Here is a 16,117-nt window from a genome sequence, read left to right as displayed (position 1 = left end):
GTAGATGTCTGGAAATCTTCACTGAGAAGACCTTCTATAAGAACAGCTCATAGTCTTCTAGACCTTTTGGTTTTCCTAAATTTTTTTGCGAGACAATATTATAATAAAACAAAATTTTTGTATTTGTTTTTTTATTTGGTTTTTTGTCTTCATTATATGAATTTTTTGTTTTTTCTTGTTGTTGTTTTTTATTATTTATAATGAGTTATTTTATGTTTGTTGTTTCTTTCTATGAAATATATTATGATTTTAATTGTATTACTTTCTACGCATTTTCCAAGTAATACTTTATTAGATGACTTTATTAATGTTTATGTGTGTTTTATTGCAAAATAGAATTATTTTTTATATATGTATAGAGAAAAAAAATGGCATTTGTTTTCACAAAAATAATATTTATGTATAATTAATTAATATGTATGCTGTTGTATGAAAAGAATTTAAAAATGTTGGTTATTTTTTTTCTGATTGTTGTTATTGATGATGAATTACAATAAATACATTTAAATATATAAGCTATTGGTTGGTTTTTCTATTACATCTTTTTTAAATTTTTTTATCAGAAATTATTTTTTATTGCATTTCGAGGGGGTATATTGGTAGATAGAGGGGAAGAGAGGAGGAAGAGGAAGAGAAGATTTTATTTACTGATCATTATCAATAATAATATTTAATTAATAATAGTAATAATAATAATAACTTTTAGTAATAATAAAGCGCTTAACTGTGGGGGGTTTTCTTTCTTGCTTGTGGTAGGCCGGGCCCAGGTATTAAAGAAGTTAAAAAGGGACCTTGTTTCTTTCACTTAATCATCAATCAAATGTTTATTATGTGTATGCTTAGAAATGTATATTTAATTTTTATATATGAGTAGTCACAGTCATTAAATATATAAATATAATTTTATTTTTTTTTTGTTTTTTAGTTTACACAGCGTAATTTGAAAAATTGTTTTGTTGTTTTATTTATCAAGCAATTTAATGGAGTAGATTTTCTGTGGTATTTGGTTTTCTCTTGTCTTTATTTAATGGATAGGCGACGACGACGACCACAACGACGACACGAGGTTGGCGACATCCATGTGTCGATACTATGCTGTCATTGTTCAAATAATGAAATAATGTGTTTATCTTTGATTTACTTTACTTTAGTTTTTGTTAAATTTGCCTTTTTTGGAAGCCATATTTTTAAATTTAATATTTTTATTTGTTTTATTTTTAACTCTACTCTGAAAGTACCAAAGTTTATATCGCTAATGGTTGTGTGTGTGTATTGTTATTGGATTTTGTCATAAAACTCTTAATCTTTTTAATTTGTTTTTGTTTTTTCTTTATTTTTTTCTCTTGTTTTTGTGTTTGACTTGTAAGTTAAGAAGTTAAAAAAAATGAAACAATATATTAACAAAATAAACAATACAACAAAAAAGAAAACTAATAAAATTAATTAAATAACTATATACTCGTTTAGACAGTCTCTTTCTTAAATTTTTATTATTTTTTTTTTAGTTTTTTCTTCGTATATAAATTTTGACAAGGACTCAGTTTGCCGTTACATTTTGTTTAAACAATTACGGCATGTTTTTTTTTGTTTGTTTTCAAAACTTATTGCTAAGAGAGAAGAGGGGCGGGAAGGGTAGGGATAGTAGTGCGGCGTGCATCTAAGCTGACTGTACTCAATACAATGTAGGTTTGTGTGTGTGTGTGTGGAAGAAAACAAAAATCAAGCGAAATGTAGGAGGACCACTAGGACACTTAGCTTAAATCAAAAGTATTCTTATATATAAAATAATAATCAAGGACTCTATTTAAAATATGAGTTGTTAGGTTTAGTAATTTTTTTGTTTGTTTTTCAAAACTTACTTAAACAAATATTTGTAGAGGCATTGCGAGAGAGAGAGAGAGAGTGAGGCAATAGGGATAGGAGGTGGAGGAGTTGGAGTTCTAGGAAACACATTCCACATTCATTTCATTTACTGTTTTAATTGTTTTCTGCTATCATAAATTAAAATACTCTGTGTATTAGTTGATTGTTGTCGAGGGAGATGCAAAGGAGGCGGCTGGGGTGGCATTCGTTTGAGGTGAATGGGCAACCGACATATTTGTTAAGTGGGGAGGAGGTGCATACATTGCCGGACTATTTGTGGCCATAGATACAGTAACTGGATTCATGTATTGTTGCTGATGCTGTTGCTGCTGCTGAGGATGATGATGACTCACATTTCCACTATCCGTAACATCCATGGACAACATTGAGGGATCTATATGTTGCTGATGCATTTGTTGTTGCTGTGGGGGTGACATTTGCTGCTGTGTATTAGGATGTGAATGATGTTGTTGCTGATGATGCGTTGCATGAATTTGCTGCAACTGCTCATGTGGCACATACATAACATGGCCCGCCAGAGGATCAGAGGCCACCATTGGTACTGTCACCGTACCGGTTAGACCCAAGGTGGCCGTTGCTACAGCTGCATTTGGAGGCAGGGGTGAGGACATGGTTGAATTAATTTGTGTTGGATTATGGGCACGCATCATCATGGCTGCAGCGGCAGCTCCTCCCACTGCATCACTATCAGCCACCGACCAGTTTCTTTCCATTTGCTGCATTGTTGTCATATTTACGCCGGCTGGGTTATTTGTTAGGGATGTTGTTGTAGTTGCTGGTTGTTGTAGGGTTTGTTGTTGTGGTATTATTGCTGCTGCCGTGGCTACTCCAGATGCTACTCCTCCCGCTCCTGTTCCTACTGCTGTTGGCAATGTCTTTGTGGTCATCATTATGGCATTATTGTTGTTGTTATTATTATTACTATTGTTGTTGTTATTGTTATTATTATTAGTATTACTGTTAATCATTGTGGTTGTTGTTGTTCCAGCGGTACTACTACTACCACCACCACCTAACTGCTGTTGCAGCTGCTCATTAATTGTAGCACTAAATGTCCTCTCCTGAGCTCCATATTCACCAAATGCAGCACCACCCTCCGAAAATGTGCTACGCAATGTCTCCTCCAACAGAGCCTGTATCTTTTCCTGATCTTCAATATGTACAAAACCTAAACGTACCAAATCTTGTGTCAGATCAGATGCTGTATCCGTTTCGGTAACCTCACACGATAGCTGACGATTCATTTTATCATCCATACGCAATAAAATGGTCATCAGTATGTCATTGCTGCCCTCCTTTAATTTCTTGACGCTACACATCATATTAACAATGCGCCGTGATTCAATATCTACAGGTTCGGGGGTGGCCGATTTCACGGAATCTGCCCGTTCCGGCGAGGCGGCACGTGAACGAAAATGTGGCGGTTTCTTGCCACTAAACGCCGTCAAAGGGTATACCCCGTACTTGACATCTTCGACGAATTTTTCCAATTTATCTGCAGATGGTACATCGGACAGACGATATTCTCTAATGTAAGCCTTAGGGCTGGTTTGTCCGGCATCTTCACCGCCAACTGCTTCACTCGCTTCGCCCGATGTTGGTGATTCAGCAGCATTTGTCTGTTGCTGCTGCTGTTGTTCATCTTCAGTAGCTTCGGGATTACGTGAAAATTTCACATATGCCATTATCACTTCGGGTCGATTGTAACGTTGCATCATGCCATCGATAACCGTTTCTGAGAACATTGTACGATTCGAAGAGGAGAATATCAGACAATGGGCAGCCAGTAATTTTAATGAATGCACCTATTGTTGTTGGTTTGTTTGTGTCGAAAATCAGGAAGATTTTTTTGGAAAGAAAATTAGAAATTTATAAATATTTAAAATTGTATTTTTTAGTAATTACAACAACAAGTTATTATTTTAATGTTAGAAATGTGTTAACTTAAGGGAAACGGTTAAAAATGCAAAAAACCAATACACATCCTGCTCAAGTCTGAGGCTTTGGAACAACTCTAGTTTAGTAAAAACGATCAGATTTTTCTGAAATTTTTTTCCAGATAGGTATTTTTACCTTAAATATGGGGATATCTTTTTTTCTTGTGGGACGTACCCGCATACCCGGATATTTGACCCGGAATTTCGGGTACGATTACCCGGTTATATCCGGTTTTACGAATCCGGTAAATATAAAATGGGTATCATTTTAAAGGTTATAAAAATACCTTTCTATTGAGTGGGGGTATCTGAAACCGTTTTGGAGATACAGTCAAAAAACTGGGTTTTAGAACCCGATTTTATTGAAAAACCGCCTAAAAGTCGAACTTTGGTCCATTATAGTCCCTCTCCAATCCCTTTTGCCCTTTCCAAAATGGTGCGACATGTGACTGTATATGGTGTGGATCAAAAGATATGGGTCTTAGAAGACTATAAAAACAAATTGCCTATAATTTGAGATAGGATGGATTTTCGATTAATATTACATGTTATTCCTAGTCCTTCTGTAGATTGTATAGAAATACAGGATTCATAGAATTAGACACATAAATCTCTAATTTTGTTCTATTTCTAAAAAAGAACTTCTACATGTTACCCATACCCATAATGGATCTGTATTGTGATGGATTCGTACATAACTATAAAGCAACGATTATATTTAGTTGCCATTAAATCATCTCTCTTTTAATTTACTTAAATATTAAGCATTGTAATTTTTTTTTTTTTATGTATTATTTTGGTTGGCCCACTTTCTATAGGGATAGAAGGTTTAGTGCCATGTATCCGTATGTAGCTTTGCTACGAATTTGACTTTATCCATAGATGGTGGTTTGTGTTTTGCAGGTTGACTTCGATCTTCTTTAAGAATTTGACCACAATGTTCAGACTTTCTAAGCCTTGTGTATCAGTGAACTCTTCTACTGTGAAGGAGTCACATAGTAGCGAAAAGCATCTTCTTTTGCTATTAAATTTACGAAAATTAAAAATTTCATGCGCAGCTGTTTGGATTTTGTTGAACGACTCGTAATTTATAGGTTATCCATTTAAAAACACACGTGTTAGTTAAGCGAACGCTTAACAACCGCCATTTTGTAAAAATCTATTTTTAAGCCCGTGGGCGTGTAGTACTCATTTAAAATTTTTTTTACGTCTTTCTTGTGAGCCGTCCGAGGACGAACTGAAGCATTGTAATTTATTTACTATCATATACATATGTATGTAGTAATGTATGAATATGTATATCTTTTTATATGGTCCCATACTGGTGGTCTGGCCTTTGGATTTAATTCAATTACTAACGAAGGTTAAATCAGTTGATTTCTTTTGTAAAATGAAAGCCTCCGGTGATAGTAAGAGAAAGAGATAGAGAAAAGTGAGAGATGACAGTTCACATTGGGGGTCATTTTATTACAAAAACAAAAAAGTTCAATGGCAAAACTATTTATGGCAAATATGTGTATAATAACTGCTACATATTATACAAAGAATGTTGGTGGTCGTAGTAGTAAGAACAAAAAAATATACAACAACAAAATGTTAATCAATGTATCTTGGTGTGCACTGAGAGAAAGGATGCTAAACACAGTTGACATGTATTGCGTGAGCAACACAATGTAAATTGTTCAATAGAGCGATTCACTGAAATGAACCAGTGAACTTGATCAATTACATTTCATTCAGTCAAAGAAACAGGAGAGAATTAGCGGATATCTGACAAATTGTGTAAGTATTTATATTTATATCATTTTTATATATCATTGATAGAATGAATCATTAAAGGAATTACGGAACTAGTTCATTTAAAGCAGCCGTTCTCTTATACAGTTGTTGTTGTATCATCCCTACTGTTTTTTACACCAAGTATTTTTTACAGTGTATTTTGTTTGTTATGTGATATTTATTAGTTTGCCTTGCACTTGTACCCATATACTTGTTTTGCAAAAACAAGTCTCTCGCTGTCTATCGCCGCAGTGTGAATCATTTACTTTGTGTGTTGTGAAACAACAACACAAGACACATGCCTCAATGTAACATACTTTAGGGGATCAATAACAAAAAATAAAATACCTTCGTGTAAAACTAATTTCTAAAAACAAAAACATCTAATTTATATTAGGAAGATAAAAAACAAAACAAAAAACAACAATATCGAAAAGGATATTGATGGCTGTGTAGAATTCCCAGTTACGGCATATATGACTCAGTTTACCCCTCGGCAGCAGTATAGAATATAAAATGATTGCCAGCAGTAGTAGTCATAATAAAACCAACAGCAAGGACATAACTTTACAAGCCTAGTGATTCACACACATATTTTTGTTTGTAGATTAAAAGAAATGGGTATCGCCTAGTTTGGCACATGTGTTTAATGAACACTTTGTCGTTGTTGTTTTTGGAACTACCATTGACATTGACACCTTTCACAAATCTTTTCCCTTCCTTCGTTTTTTATTTGAAAAGAAATTTGCTTTTAAAAAGCAAGTGTTTTGTGTGTAGGTGCTAATGAATTTTATTTTGCAAAATTAGTTGTAGTACCTAGTAGCCTGAGGAGAAGCCTAAAGGCACACCACACTATCCCACTGCAAGAAAACTTGCTGTTGGTGTTGAGAGCTTTATTAGTCAGTCAGTCAATGTCCTACTTTAGAAATGGTAGTTTATATTTTTAAGTTGCTGTGCATGTTTGGTCCCTCGCCTTTGTTGTTGGTGCTGTTGTATCTTTTTTTACTTTGTCGTCTACATCGCCCTCCTCCACCTCCTCTGCGTCATCAACTTCTTCATCATGCACATATATGAATGAAGCACACATAGCACCAGGCAGGCAGGCGGACAGGCGAACCAATACACTCACCAAAGACTTGTACAGAGACACGATCAGAATGCACAAAGCATGGCAAGTCCGACAGACTGACAAACGAAATGGATAACAGAAACAACAAAACAAAAAATGTTCAAACAATTACTCACTCACCTCAAATAATAGCGGATGAAAAAGTAAATCACTGGCTTTAGGCCTTTCCGAACGATTCCTTCGCAAACACTTATAGATTAGATCTCGTTGCAAATCGTTTTCCAAACTATTGATCGTCCTTAATATTGTCTCCTCGTGTATTGTGGTATTTGGTTCACTATTTTGTATTTCCAATGCAGCCATTTCCAGGGCGCACATGCCGAACGCATAGATGTCAACGGCAGCCGTTAGCTGGCGAACTGCACCATATTCCGGAGCCATAAAGTGTAGGGCACCATGTTCCACAGCTTTGTGCTGTTGCTGTTGGCGGATGCTATGATGGACTGCATCGGGCACCACTGTCCCGATCTTGACCAGACCATTGTGCTGGATGAAAATGCTATCACAGGTTAGATTGCCGTGGATGATGGGCGGTACGCAGGAATGCAAATAGTTAAGCGCTGAAAGTATCTGTGTACACCAGCGACGCCAGGCCTCCAACGGGAGGCGTTTGGAGTTACGCTTGGTGCGTTTAAGGAACTGTTTTAGAGAACCCGACGACATGAATTCCGTAATGAATATCACACGCGGCCTTTCCGGATTTTGTATGTCTGTCCAGTAGCGATGGAACTTGACTATGTTCTGATGGTCCAGCTGCAGCAGATTGTCAAAGACCTGACGCATTTTCTCCTCCTGCGATTTGAGTTCCTGTATGCTGCTGTATTGCAACTCGTTCCAGACGACTTCCACACCCTCCTCGGTGTCCATAGCCAGATGGACACAATCGATGCCGGGTATATCACGTTGATCGACCTCTTCGCGCCGCTTCAACCATCTCCCGCAAGGAGACTCTTCAAGAATTTCACTTTCATCCTCCGAGTCGTCACCCGATTCGCGAGGCGATGAATCAGCTGCCATATTTACGGCATCTGCTGATGAACTGGAGGTTGCTGTCGCACCAGAGGCTATTATCTGGGGTGGTGTGTGCTGTTGCTGCTGTTCAGCACTGCCCCCACCACCGCCGCCACTGTTGCCACCTCCAGCACCGATCTGAGCTTGATTACCGGACATTGACAGTGGTTGCGGCAAAACGCCTCCACTAGCTCGGATTTGAATTCTAAGCCGGTCTCTTCCTCTCCGCTGCTGCAGCTGCCTGTGTATGTGTTTGCCGACAACTCTAGCTGCTGCGGCTAACTTCTCTCGCACTCTCTTTGGATATGTTGTTGTGTATTTGCAACCTATTGTTGGATGTGGTGGCTGGCTGGATGGCTCTCTTCCTCCTCGTCGTAGTCGTCGTCAACGTCGTTTAAAATTTCAATTAATGTGTCGACTAGTTTTGTTTAATTTTCGTTTCGTTTTTCCTCAATGGTGGCCTTGATTTGAGTCTTTGTTATTTATCTATCTCTCGCCTATTCTGCCATTCGACGCACTGCAGCCTCCACTGCCCCCTTTCGTTCCTTATTGACTTTTTATGGCTTTCGTTTTGTTTGTTTTTTTTTCTGGTTGTTGTTATTTTCTTTTTTGCAAAAATAAAAAATAACTTTACACAGTTTTCGCTTTTCTCGATCGCACGGTCGGTCGGTATTATTTCGCGTTTTAATCTCTTCCTCAAGACGTAGTGTTGTTGGCTCTGCCGCTGCTGCTTCTCACCGTTGTAGTTGTTGCTTTTCTTTTGCACTACTGTGCTGTGTGTGTTGTTTTAAGGCGTATGAGTGTTTTTTTTCTTTACTTTTTGTTTTTGCTTCTTTAAAAAAAAGTTTTTTTCTTTCGCTCGTACTTTTCACTTGCCGTCGTTGTTTTGTCGTATTTCAATGCAAATATATTCCATTAGACACACTTGAATTGTCTCTATTCCCTGAAGGAATCGAAGCGGACCCGATTCATCATTAACGATTTATTAAACTGAATTAATAAATTTAATTGCGAATTTTCCCCGATACGAACAGAAATCAAATACAATCCAAGAGTGGGCAAAACTTAATTTGCTAAATTTGACTGAAAAATAGATAATTTTGTTTTGACGTTTCACTTTGCCCTCTGTTTCTGTGTGTCTGTTGACGTTTCGTTTTTGTCGCATAATTCGTGCAGATTGACGTTACGCCCAATGTTGCCAATTTAGATGGAAAACGCGTGAAAGGATTTGAAACGGACACAAAACACATTGACAGTACAGTTATGTTTACATGGATGTGTTCTAATAAAGCACACAATGGCCATACATCATTTCCATCACAAACTAAAGAAAAGAAGAAGAAGAAAAACAACTGTAATAAAAATCGGTTATTATAAGAATTTAAATGTTAAATTAAAGAAATTAAATGTTTCCATGGTAAAATTCTCAAATGGGACTACCGTCTCTAATTATGCCATGAACAAGACATGGAATTTTTAAATAATTTTGTTAGGGTTCACAACAAGGGGTGGATATTTTAAATATATTTTTCTCTGTAAAAACGGCATTTGCATTGGAACTTTTTACGGGTTCACTAACATATGGGGATTTATTTGGCATATATACAATGAAATTGACAATTTAAACCTACAGGGTAACGAAATCCGGTACAATTTAAACGTACCGTAAAAGATCTGAGCGCTCTTGCCGCCGGGGTTAATGTTCCTTTCTTCAAATCTATCAGCTGACACATAAAATAAAATCCACTGGGTATATGACGAATGTTTATTTGACATAAACGCTACGAAATCGATATATCAAAATCAAGTAGATTTTATTAATCTAAACGTATTGAAAACACTTTACCATGGACTTGTCATAGCTTTCCCTCTATCTCTCTGATACAAAGGCATTTGTATTGGAACTTTTTACCGGGTTAACCTACTTTATGATTATTTATTTGACATATATACAATGAAATTGATAATTTAAACCCCCTGGGTTAACGAAATCCGGTACAATGTAAACGTACTACAAAAGATCTGAGCGCGTTTGCCGTCAGCATTAATGACAATTTACTAGTAATTCACTGAAAAATGTTAACACCAAATGTTTGTGTCCTTTCACGAAATCTATCAGCTGATTAACATTCTTCTATGCCTCATTCGTAAACATGATTGAGTATGCCTTGCATTTTATCTCTGTCTTGGCTTTTCCCTTCGTATCAAGGTATATTTAATAAGGTAGCCGCATCGGCCCAGCTGTTGGACAAATAAATGTCAAAAATGTTGTTGTAATGTTGAACCAAAAAATTAAAAAACAAAATTATAAATGAAAATCTCCGAATTTCGAAGAGCTTTTTTGTACTTCTATTAACATTTTCTACAAGAATTTGTGTAAAAAAATCTTGTCAATCTGTTTGTTTTGGCAAAATATTTTTGACATATCAAAATACAACAACCGATGTTTGTTGTAGAAATTCGCCGATGCGGCTACCTTGTATATCTACCTTGCTTCGTATGCGTAGCATGTGGAACGTTTTTCAGTTAGATTGGCTCATTTCATTCGACGCACTGTTTCTGATGGTCTGAGAAAACATTGTTTTGTTTTTTAACAATTATTCTCCAAAAAATAGTTTTTAAAACATAAACAATTTATTAAAATGGATCCAATACTGGGCCGTCCTCAATTTCTAAGTGAAACAGTTAATTTGTTTACGGATGAAAAGACTGCAGCGGCTAGAGCTCGAGTAAGTATATGTTTCCAAATTGTGATGCTGTAGAAAACGCCGAAGACCGGTACTTTGGTGTCTTGTGATAATTAAAGGGAATTCTCATTGGAAAATATCAATATAAATATTATTTTGGATAATTGATTAGTTGCCCATACATATTTACTTAATAAAGCTTAAGTCGAGATACAGCCATGTCGCGTTGTTGTCCCTTTGGACAACGGATACTTCTTGTTTTTAACTCCTATGTAGCATTTAAAATACAAATTTTATACTAAAGAATCTGTCTCCGGTATTTTGTCTTCATTGGAAGAAAAATGTCCATTAAATAGCGCCCTTTCTTTTTAATTTAATGTTTATATTTTTTACCTCTTCCTGTTCTCTAGATAGTAGAATGGGTCAATGAATTATCCACAGCTGAGCCACAAACCAAATGCGATTTGTTGGTGAAAATCCAGGAGACCATCATTGGTTCCTGCATAGAATTACTGGAAGAGTTTCTTGAAACAATTCTAGCTTTGGTTCATGATACAAACATGGATGTACGCAAGCAAGTGGTGGCTTTTATGGAGCAAATTTGGTGAGTAGCATTACAAGAATCAATGAATTCCATTTTCAATTTAAACATGCTCCTCTTTTTAACTTTAGCAAAGTAAAAGTGGAATATTTACCACAAATCATCAAACATATATCCTCCCTGCTGCGTGATCGTTCTCCCCAAGTTATAAAACGTGTCATACAGGCCTGTGGCAATATCTACAAACATGGCTTACAATGGCTGTGTAGCCAACAAGATCTAAGCGACAGTGCCGAGGAGGCATGGAATGTCATGAGCCTGATTAAAGCTCAAATTTTGGATTTAATTGATAATGAGAATGATGGTATACGCACAAATGCCATTAAATTCCTTGAAGGTGTTGTGGTCCTGCAGAGTTATCCCGATGAAGATAGTCAAAAGAAGGAGAATGATTTCTCATTGGAAAATGTTGCAGATAATTTGAAAATAATTAAAAAACAAAAGCTGGAGGAAGAAGCTCTGCGTATCTTTGACATTCTATTGAGATTCCATGGGGCTAGATATATTTCGTCGGTTAATTTGATAGCATGTACCAGTAGTTTGTGTACCATTGCCAAAATGCGTCCAAGTCTAATGGGCCCTGTTGTGGAGGCATTTAAAAATTTAAACAATAGTTTACCGCCTACCTTGTCCGATTCTCAGGTCAGCTCGGTGAGAAAAAGTTTAAAAATGCAATTGACAAGTTTGCTGAAGAATAAAGGTTCCTATGAATATCAAACTGCCATTAGACATATGCTTATGGATCTGGGTGCCTCACAGGGTGAAATCCAACGAGCAATACCCAAAATGGATAAACAGGAACAGCAGCGTAGACAAAAGCGTATTTTGGAAATGGCAAATAGTACTGCCAAAAAACGTCGTTTGGGTCCCTCAGGAGATGACGATGCCGAAGATGGCGAAGGAGGTAAGCAAGTACAGGAAATGGTTATCGACGAAGAGGAGTTGGAAAAGCAGAAACAGAAATCCACCAAAGTCAATGAAAAATTTATTGCTGAAAATATCAGATCGGCTAAGGTGGTAGTGGACTTGGTTGTGGAATGCTTACCACAACTTCCCGAAGCTGTACCCGAACACTTTCTACGCGAATTTGAACCAATCAAAGATTTGTCCATACCTCAACAGGTTTCAAAAATATCTAACTTATTGGGCCAACAAATGACGGAGAGAAAAATAGGCCCTGGCTCAGCGGCATTTTCCAAAGAACCACCAATGAAAGCAAAAACGGTGCAAGCAGTTGTTGCTCCAGCAACTGAAACACCAATGGATGTGGAAACCTCCTCGCAATCATTAACACCTTTAGATGAGGAACAATTGCGTAAAGAGGAGGCCACCAAAAAGTTGAGAGAAAATATGGAACGTGTTAAAGGGGAACAGGAGTTAATCGAACGTATGAAACAAAAGGCCAAGGCCTTGAAGTTACAAGAAATCACCAAGACCTTTTCGCGGCAAATGAAAGAGAAATTCCTAATGGATGCCGTGCAACGTATTTTAAATTCCGAACGCCAATGTATTATTGGTGGAGTTTCGGCAAAGCGTCGCAAATTGTTGACTGTTATGGCGGCCACATTTCCCGATAATGTTCGTTATCATATTTTCGATTTTATTATGTTGGATATTAAGCAACGTATTGATTTGGCTTTCTCATGGCTGTACGAGGAATACTGCCTGCTGCAAGGTTTCACGCGACATTCGTATGTTAAGTCGGAAAATCGTCCAGATCATGCTTACAATGAGCTGTTGCTGAAACTGGTCCAGGGTATCATAGCCAAATGTGAATTCCGTGACAAGGTTTTGCTGATGCGTCGTGTTTATTTAGAGGCTCCCATTATAACCGATGAGGTACTGAAGCCTTTCTTGGGCCTGATACTGTTGGAAGATTATACCTCCCATGGTTTGGAATTGCTAAAGGACATGTGTATCCTAAGGCCACCCAGAAGAGCCAAATGTTTGAGACATTTACTCAATTTTAGTGTACACGAACGTAGTGACTTGAGAGATAAGGCAATGGAACACATCCTGACACTGTATCACAGTCAGAAACTGCTGCCACCACGCATTAATGAATTCGCCCTGGAATGGTGTACATTTTTGGAAAAAGAAATACCACCTGCTGCCATATTTGGTGAGGAATTCGGTAGGCCGGATGTGGAGACCGCTTGGCGTGAGGAGACTGCCAAAATATGCCTCACCGTAATGTTGGCCTTAATACCACACAAGCCGGAGTTGTTTTTGGAAAAATTAGCACAAATTTATGCCAATACCTCAGCTGATTTGAAAAGGACCATGTTACGTTCCATTGATGCGGCCATTAAGAATTTGGGTCCTGAAAATCCAATACTCTTGAAATTAATTGAAGATTGCCCCAAAGGTTGTGAGACTTTGATAATTCGTATTATTTACATACTAACCGAAAGGCAGCCCACACCACATCCTGAATTAGTGTTCCGTGTGCGGGAACTCTATGCCCAGAAGATAAAAGATGTACGAGTTCTAATTCCCATCTTAAGTGGTCTCAATCGCACTGAGATACTGGCCGCTTTACCGAAATTAATAAAACTTAATCAAGTTGTTGTCAAGGAGGTATTTAATCGCCTCTTGGGTATTGGTCCCGAGTTTGCCACCCAGACAATGGCTACCACCCCCTCAGATATTTTGGTAGCTCTTCACAATATTGATGTAAATGAATGTGATTTGAAATTTATTGTCAAGGCTACGTCAATGTGTTTGGCCGAAAAGGAAGTGTTCACACAAGATGTACTAATCGGAGTGCTGCAACAATTGGTAGAAATTGTACCCATACCCACACTTCTTATGCGTACAATAATACAAAGTTTAACTTTGTATCCGCGTTTGGGTAATAGTTTTGTTATCAATCTACTGCAAAGATTAATCCTGAAGCAGGTGTGGCGTCACAAAGTTATTTGGGAGGGTTTCCTCAAGTGTATTCAACGTTTGAAACCGACTTCATTGTCGGTTCTATTACAACTACCTCCTCAGCAGTTGCATTCAGCCCTTGAGCAGTGTCCTGATTTAAGGCAACCTTTATTGGAATATGCACAGAGCATTCAGGAAGAACCCATGTCGGGTGTAACACCACAAATTATGGATATTATAACGGGTAATGCTGTCGACGTGTTTATAACGGTAAGGGTGGAATGTTTAAAAAAAATCATTTTTGTTTAATTAAAATTTAATTTTTTTTTGTAGGACGACAGTGGCGGTTTTATATCTGCAGAAAATATTAAAAAGGAAATTGAAGAACCCATGGAAATATCCACCATCTCAACAGTCTCCACGGTACCGGTTATAAGTACTGTGGTAACTGGTTCTGTTCAGCCACCCACTGCTTTAGTGCCCGACGTCAATCAACCACTACCTCCAGGAGAGGATTAAATTTAGAATGTTTTTGTTTTATTGTGGAAGTGTCAAAATGAAACAAATGATTCCAGTCGTTAGAGGAATAAAAATCAATTTTTAAATGTTTAAAGGAAGAAAAAAGCAAATTTTTGAAAATATTACCCCGAAAATAATTTCGTTAAACTCAAGAATCACATAAAACAATTTTGATAGCTATTGTGGTAAGAAAAGTTTTTCAGTTTTATGAATCCATCAATATCTCTGCTATTTGTAGGAATGCCGGGAAATAAATATAAGTTCTCCAATCATTCAAAATGCAATTCAATTAAGAAAAGTGAAAAAAGAACTTTCGAAATAGATAGTTTATTAGTTTACTCAAGAGCAATACAATTATTGGAATTTTCAAAAATATCAATAGTGCAGCACTGTAAAGCCGGTGGTGGAAATTAATTAATGGATGCAAATGAAATTGGCAAATCAAAAATAAAACCATTCGTGATGAAACCATCCACAAAGGTAGGCCAAGTATGTAGTAAAATGTCTATATTCCAAAGAATCCAAAGGTATATATATATATATATGAATATCCGGTAAAAAATCTCTAAAATTGTTCGGTTTTTCTGCATTTCATAAAAAGCATTTGAAATATTGCCCTGTCTGCTTGAATAGCAGGTTAAATGTAAATTTAATATTCAATATCATTTAAAATTTGAAAATTTTGCATTAATTTTCCGCAAGATTTTGGTAAATGTACCGATGTGGTAGCCTTAAATTGGTATATAAGTGGATTGTGAATCACTTCTCTTCTAAAAATGGTTATTTTGTTCAAAAATTCAAGTTTTGAAGAACTACTTTTTCAAAAATTCAATTTTTGAAAAAAATACATTTTCAAAAATCTGCATTTTGAGTAAATATTTACAAAAAAATTGACTTTAAAAAAATATTTTTTCAAAATCCAGACTTTGAAAAATTAAAAAAAAATCCACGTTTTTAAAAATATATTTAATTTTATTTTTAAAATCCATGATTTCGTCCTTCGAAAAATATTCAAAAAAAAAAATCCACGCTTAAAAAAACAGAATTTTTTAAGAAATCCAAATTAAAGTAAGAATTGAACAAATATTCTTTAAAAAATTCACAATTGTTTTGACCCTTGAAAAAAGTTTCTTTACAAAATCCAAATTCCAAGGTTATGTTGGTCCCTAAAAACTAAAAAATCTACACATCTTCTGGTCCCTAAAAATATTCTTTCAAAAAAATATTCTTTCAAAAAAATATTCTTTAAAAAATCCACACTAATTTTGGTTCTTAAAAAATATTCTTTATAAAACGAATTTTAAATTTTCTAATCAACGCTTGACTAGATACTTGGAAAATATTTTATTTTAAAAATTCACGATTTGATGTTACTTTAAAAAATTATTGTTTAAAAAGTCCACGTTTTAATGTTATATAGAAGCCATCTCAAGATTTTTAATTGTTGAAAATACTGTGAAGGACTCATAAACAGTTTTTCAAGATGTCAAATATCTCTCGAACAAGTGATTTAACCACAATTATTTCATTATAGAAATCCTCAAATAGTTCATCTTACCCAATTCAATTCAATTCCAAAAATGATAATTAAAAAAAAACAAATTCCAACAATTCCATAAAAAACAATATCCTTGCAAAAGCCTTCCAATTTGGAAATTTCACTTTAATTTTTATTTTCAATTAATTAAAAATTTAT

At 36.0% G+C, this 16,117-nt stretch overlaps 2 protein-coding genes across 2 annotated transcripts; one reads left to right on the top strand and one right to left on the bottom strand.

Annotated features, from left to right (window-relative positions):
• Positions 1–2,018: 2,018 nt before the first annotated feature.
• On the bottom strand, positions 2,019–8,076 carry LOC133332613 (nuclear receptor-binding protein homolog). Its single transcript, XM_061540995.1, has 4 exons — positions 6,850–8,076; positions 3,514–3,689; positions 2,879–3,411; positions 2,019–2,746 (listed from the first exon to the last, which is right to left on the bottom strand). Exons 1-4 carry the CDS (start codon positions 7,897–7,899, stop codon positions 2,019–2,021), a joined length of 2,487 nt encoding a protein of 828 aa, XP_061396979.1. The 5' UTR covers positions 7,900–8,076.
• Positions 8,077–10,366: 2,290 nt separating this feature from the next.
• Positions 10,367–14,421, top strand: LOC133332621 (symplekin). Its single transcript, XM_061541004.1, has 4 exons — positions 10,367–10,469; positions 10,838–11,031; positions 11,100–14,172; positions 14,236–14,421. The coding sequence occupies exons 1-4, from the start codon at positions 10,383–10,385 to the stop codon at positions 14,419–14,421; spliced, it is 3,540 nt and encodes a 1,179-aa protein (XP_061396988.1). The 5' UTR covers positions 10,367–10,382.
• The last annotated feature ends 1,696 nt before the right edge of the window (positions 14,422–16,117 follow it).

Source organism: Musca vetustissima, unplaced genomic scaffold, assembly GCF_032173495.1.
Source record: "Musca vetustissima isolate MV318-11 ecotype Yass unplaced genomic scaffold, APGP_CSIRO_Mvet_v1 utg2910, whole genome shotgun sequence".
NCBI lineage: Eukaryota > Metazoa > Arthropoda > Insecta > Diptera > Muscidae > Musca > Musca vetustissima.
The sequence above is the reverse complement of the archived record's forward strand: the minus strand, read 5'-3'. Positions and strand labels throughout refer to the sequence as shown.

Coding starts and splice junctions, on each gene's coding strand:
- LOC133332613 (XM_061540995.1), bottom strand. CDS start 7,899: ATGTCCGGTAATCAAGCTCAGATCGGTGCTGGAGGTGGCAACAGTGGC. Junction 3,690..6,849: donor TTCATCCGCTATTATTTGAG/GTGAGTGAGTAA, acceptor CAACAACAATAG/GTGCATTCATTAAAATTACT. Junction 2,747..2,878: donor AGGTGGTGGTGGTAGTAGTA/GTACCGCTGGAA, acceptor CATTGCCAACAG/CAGTAGGAACAGGAGCGGGA.
- LOC133332621 (XM_061541004.1), top strand. CDS start 10,383: ATGGATCCAATACTGGGCCGTCCTCAATTTCTAAGTGAAACAGTTAAT. Junction 11,032..11,099: donor GCTTTTATGGAGCAAATTTG/GTGAGTAGCATT, acceptor TTTTAACTTTAG/CAAAGTAAAAGTGGAATATT. Junction 14,173..14,235: donor CTGTCGACGTGTTTATAACG/GTAAGGGTGGAA, acceptor TTTTTTTTGTAG/GACGACAGTGGCGGTTTTAT.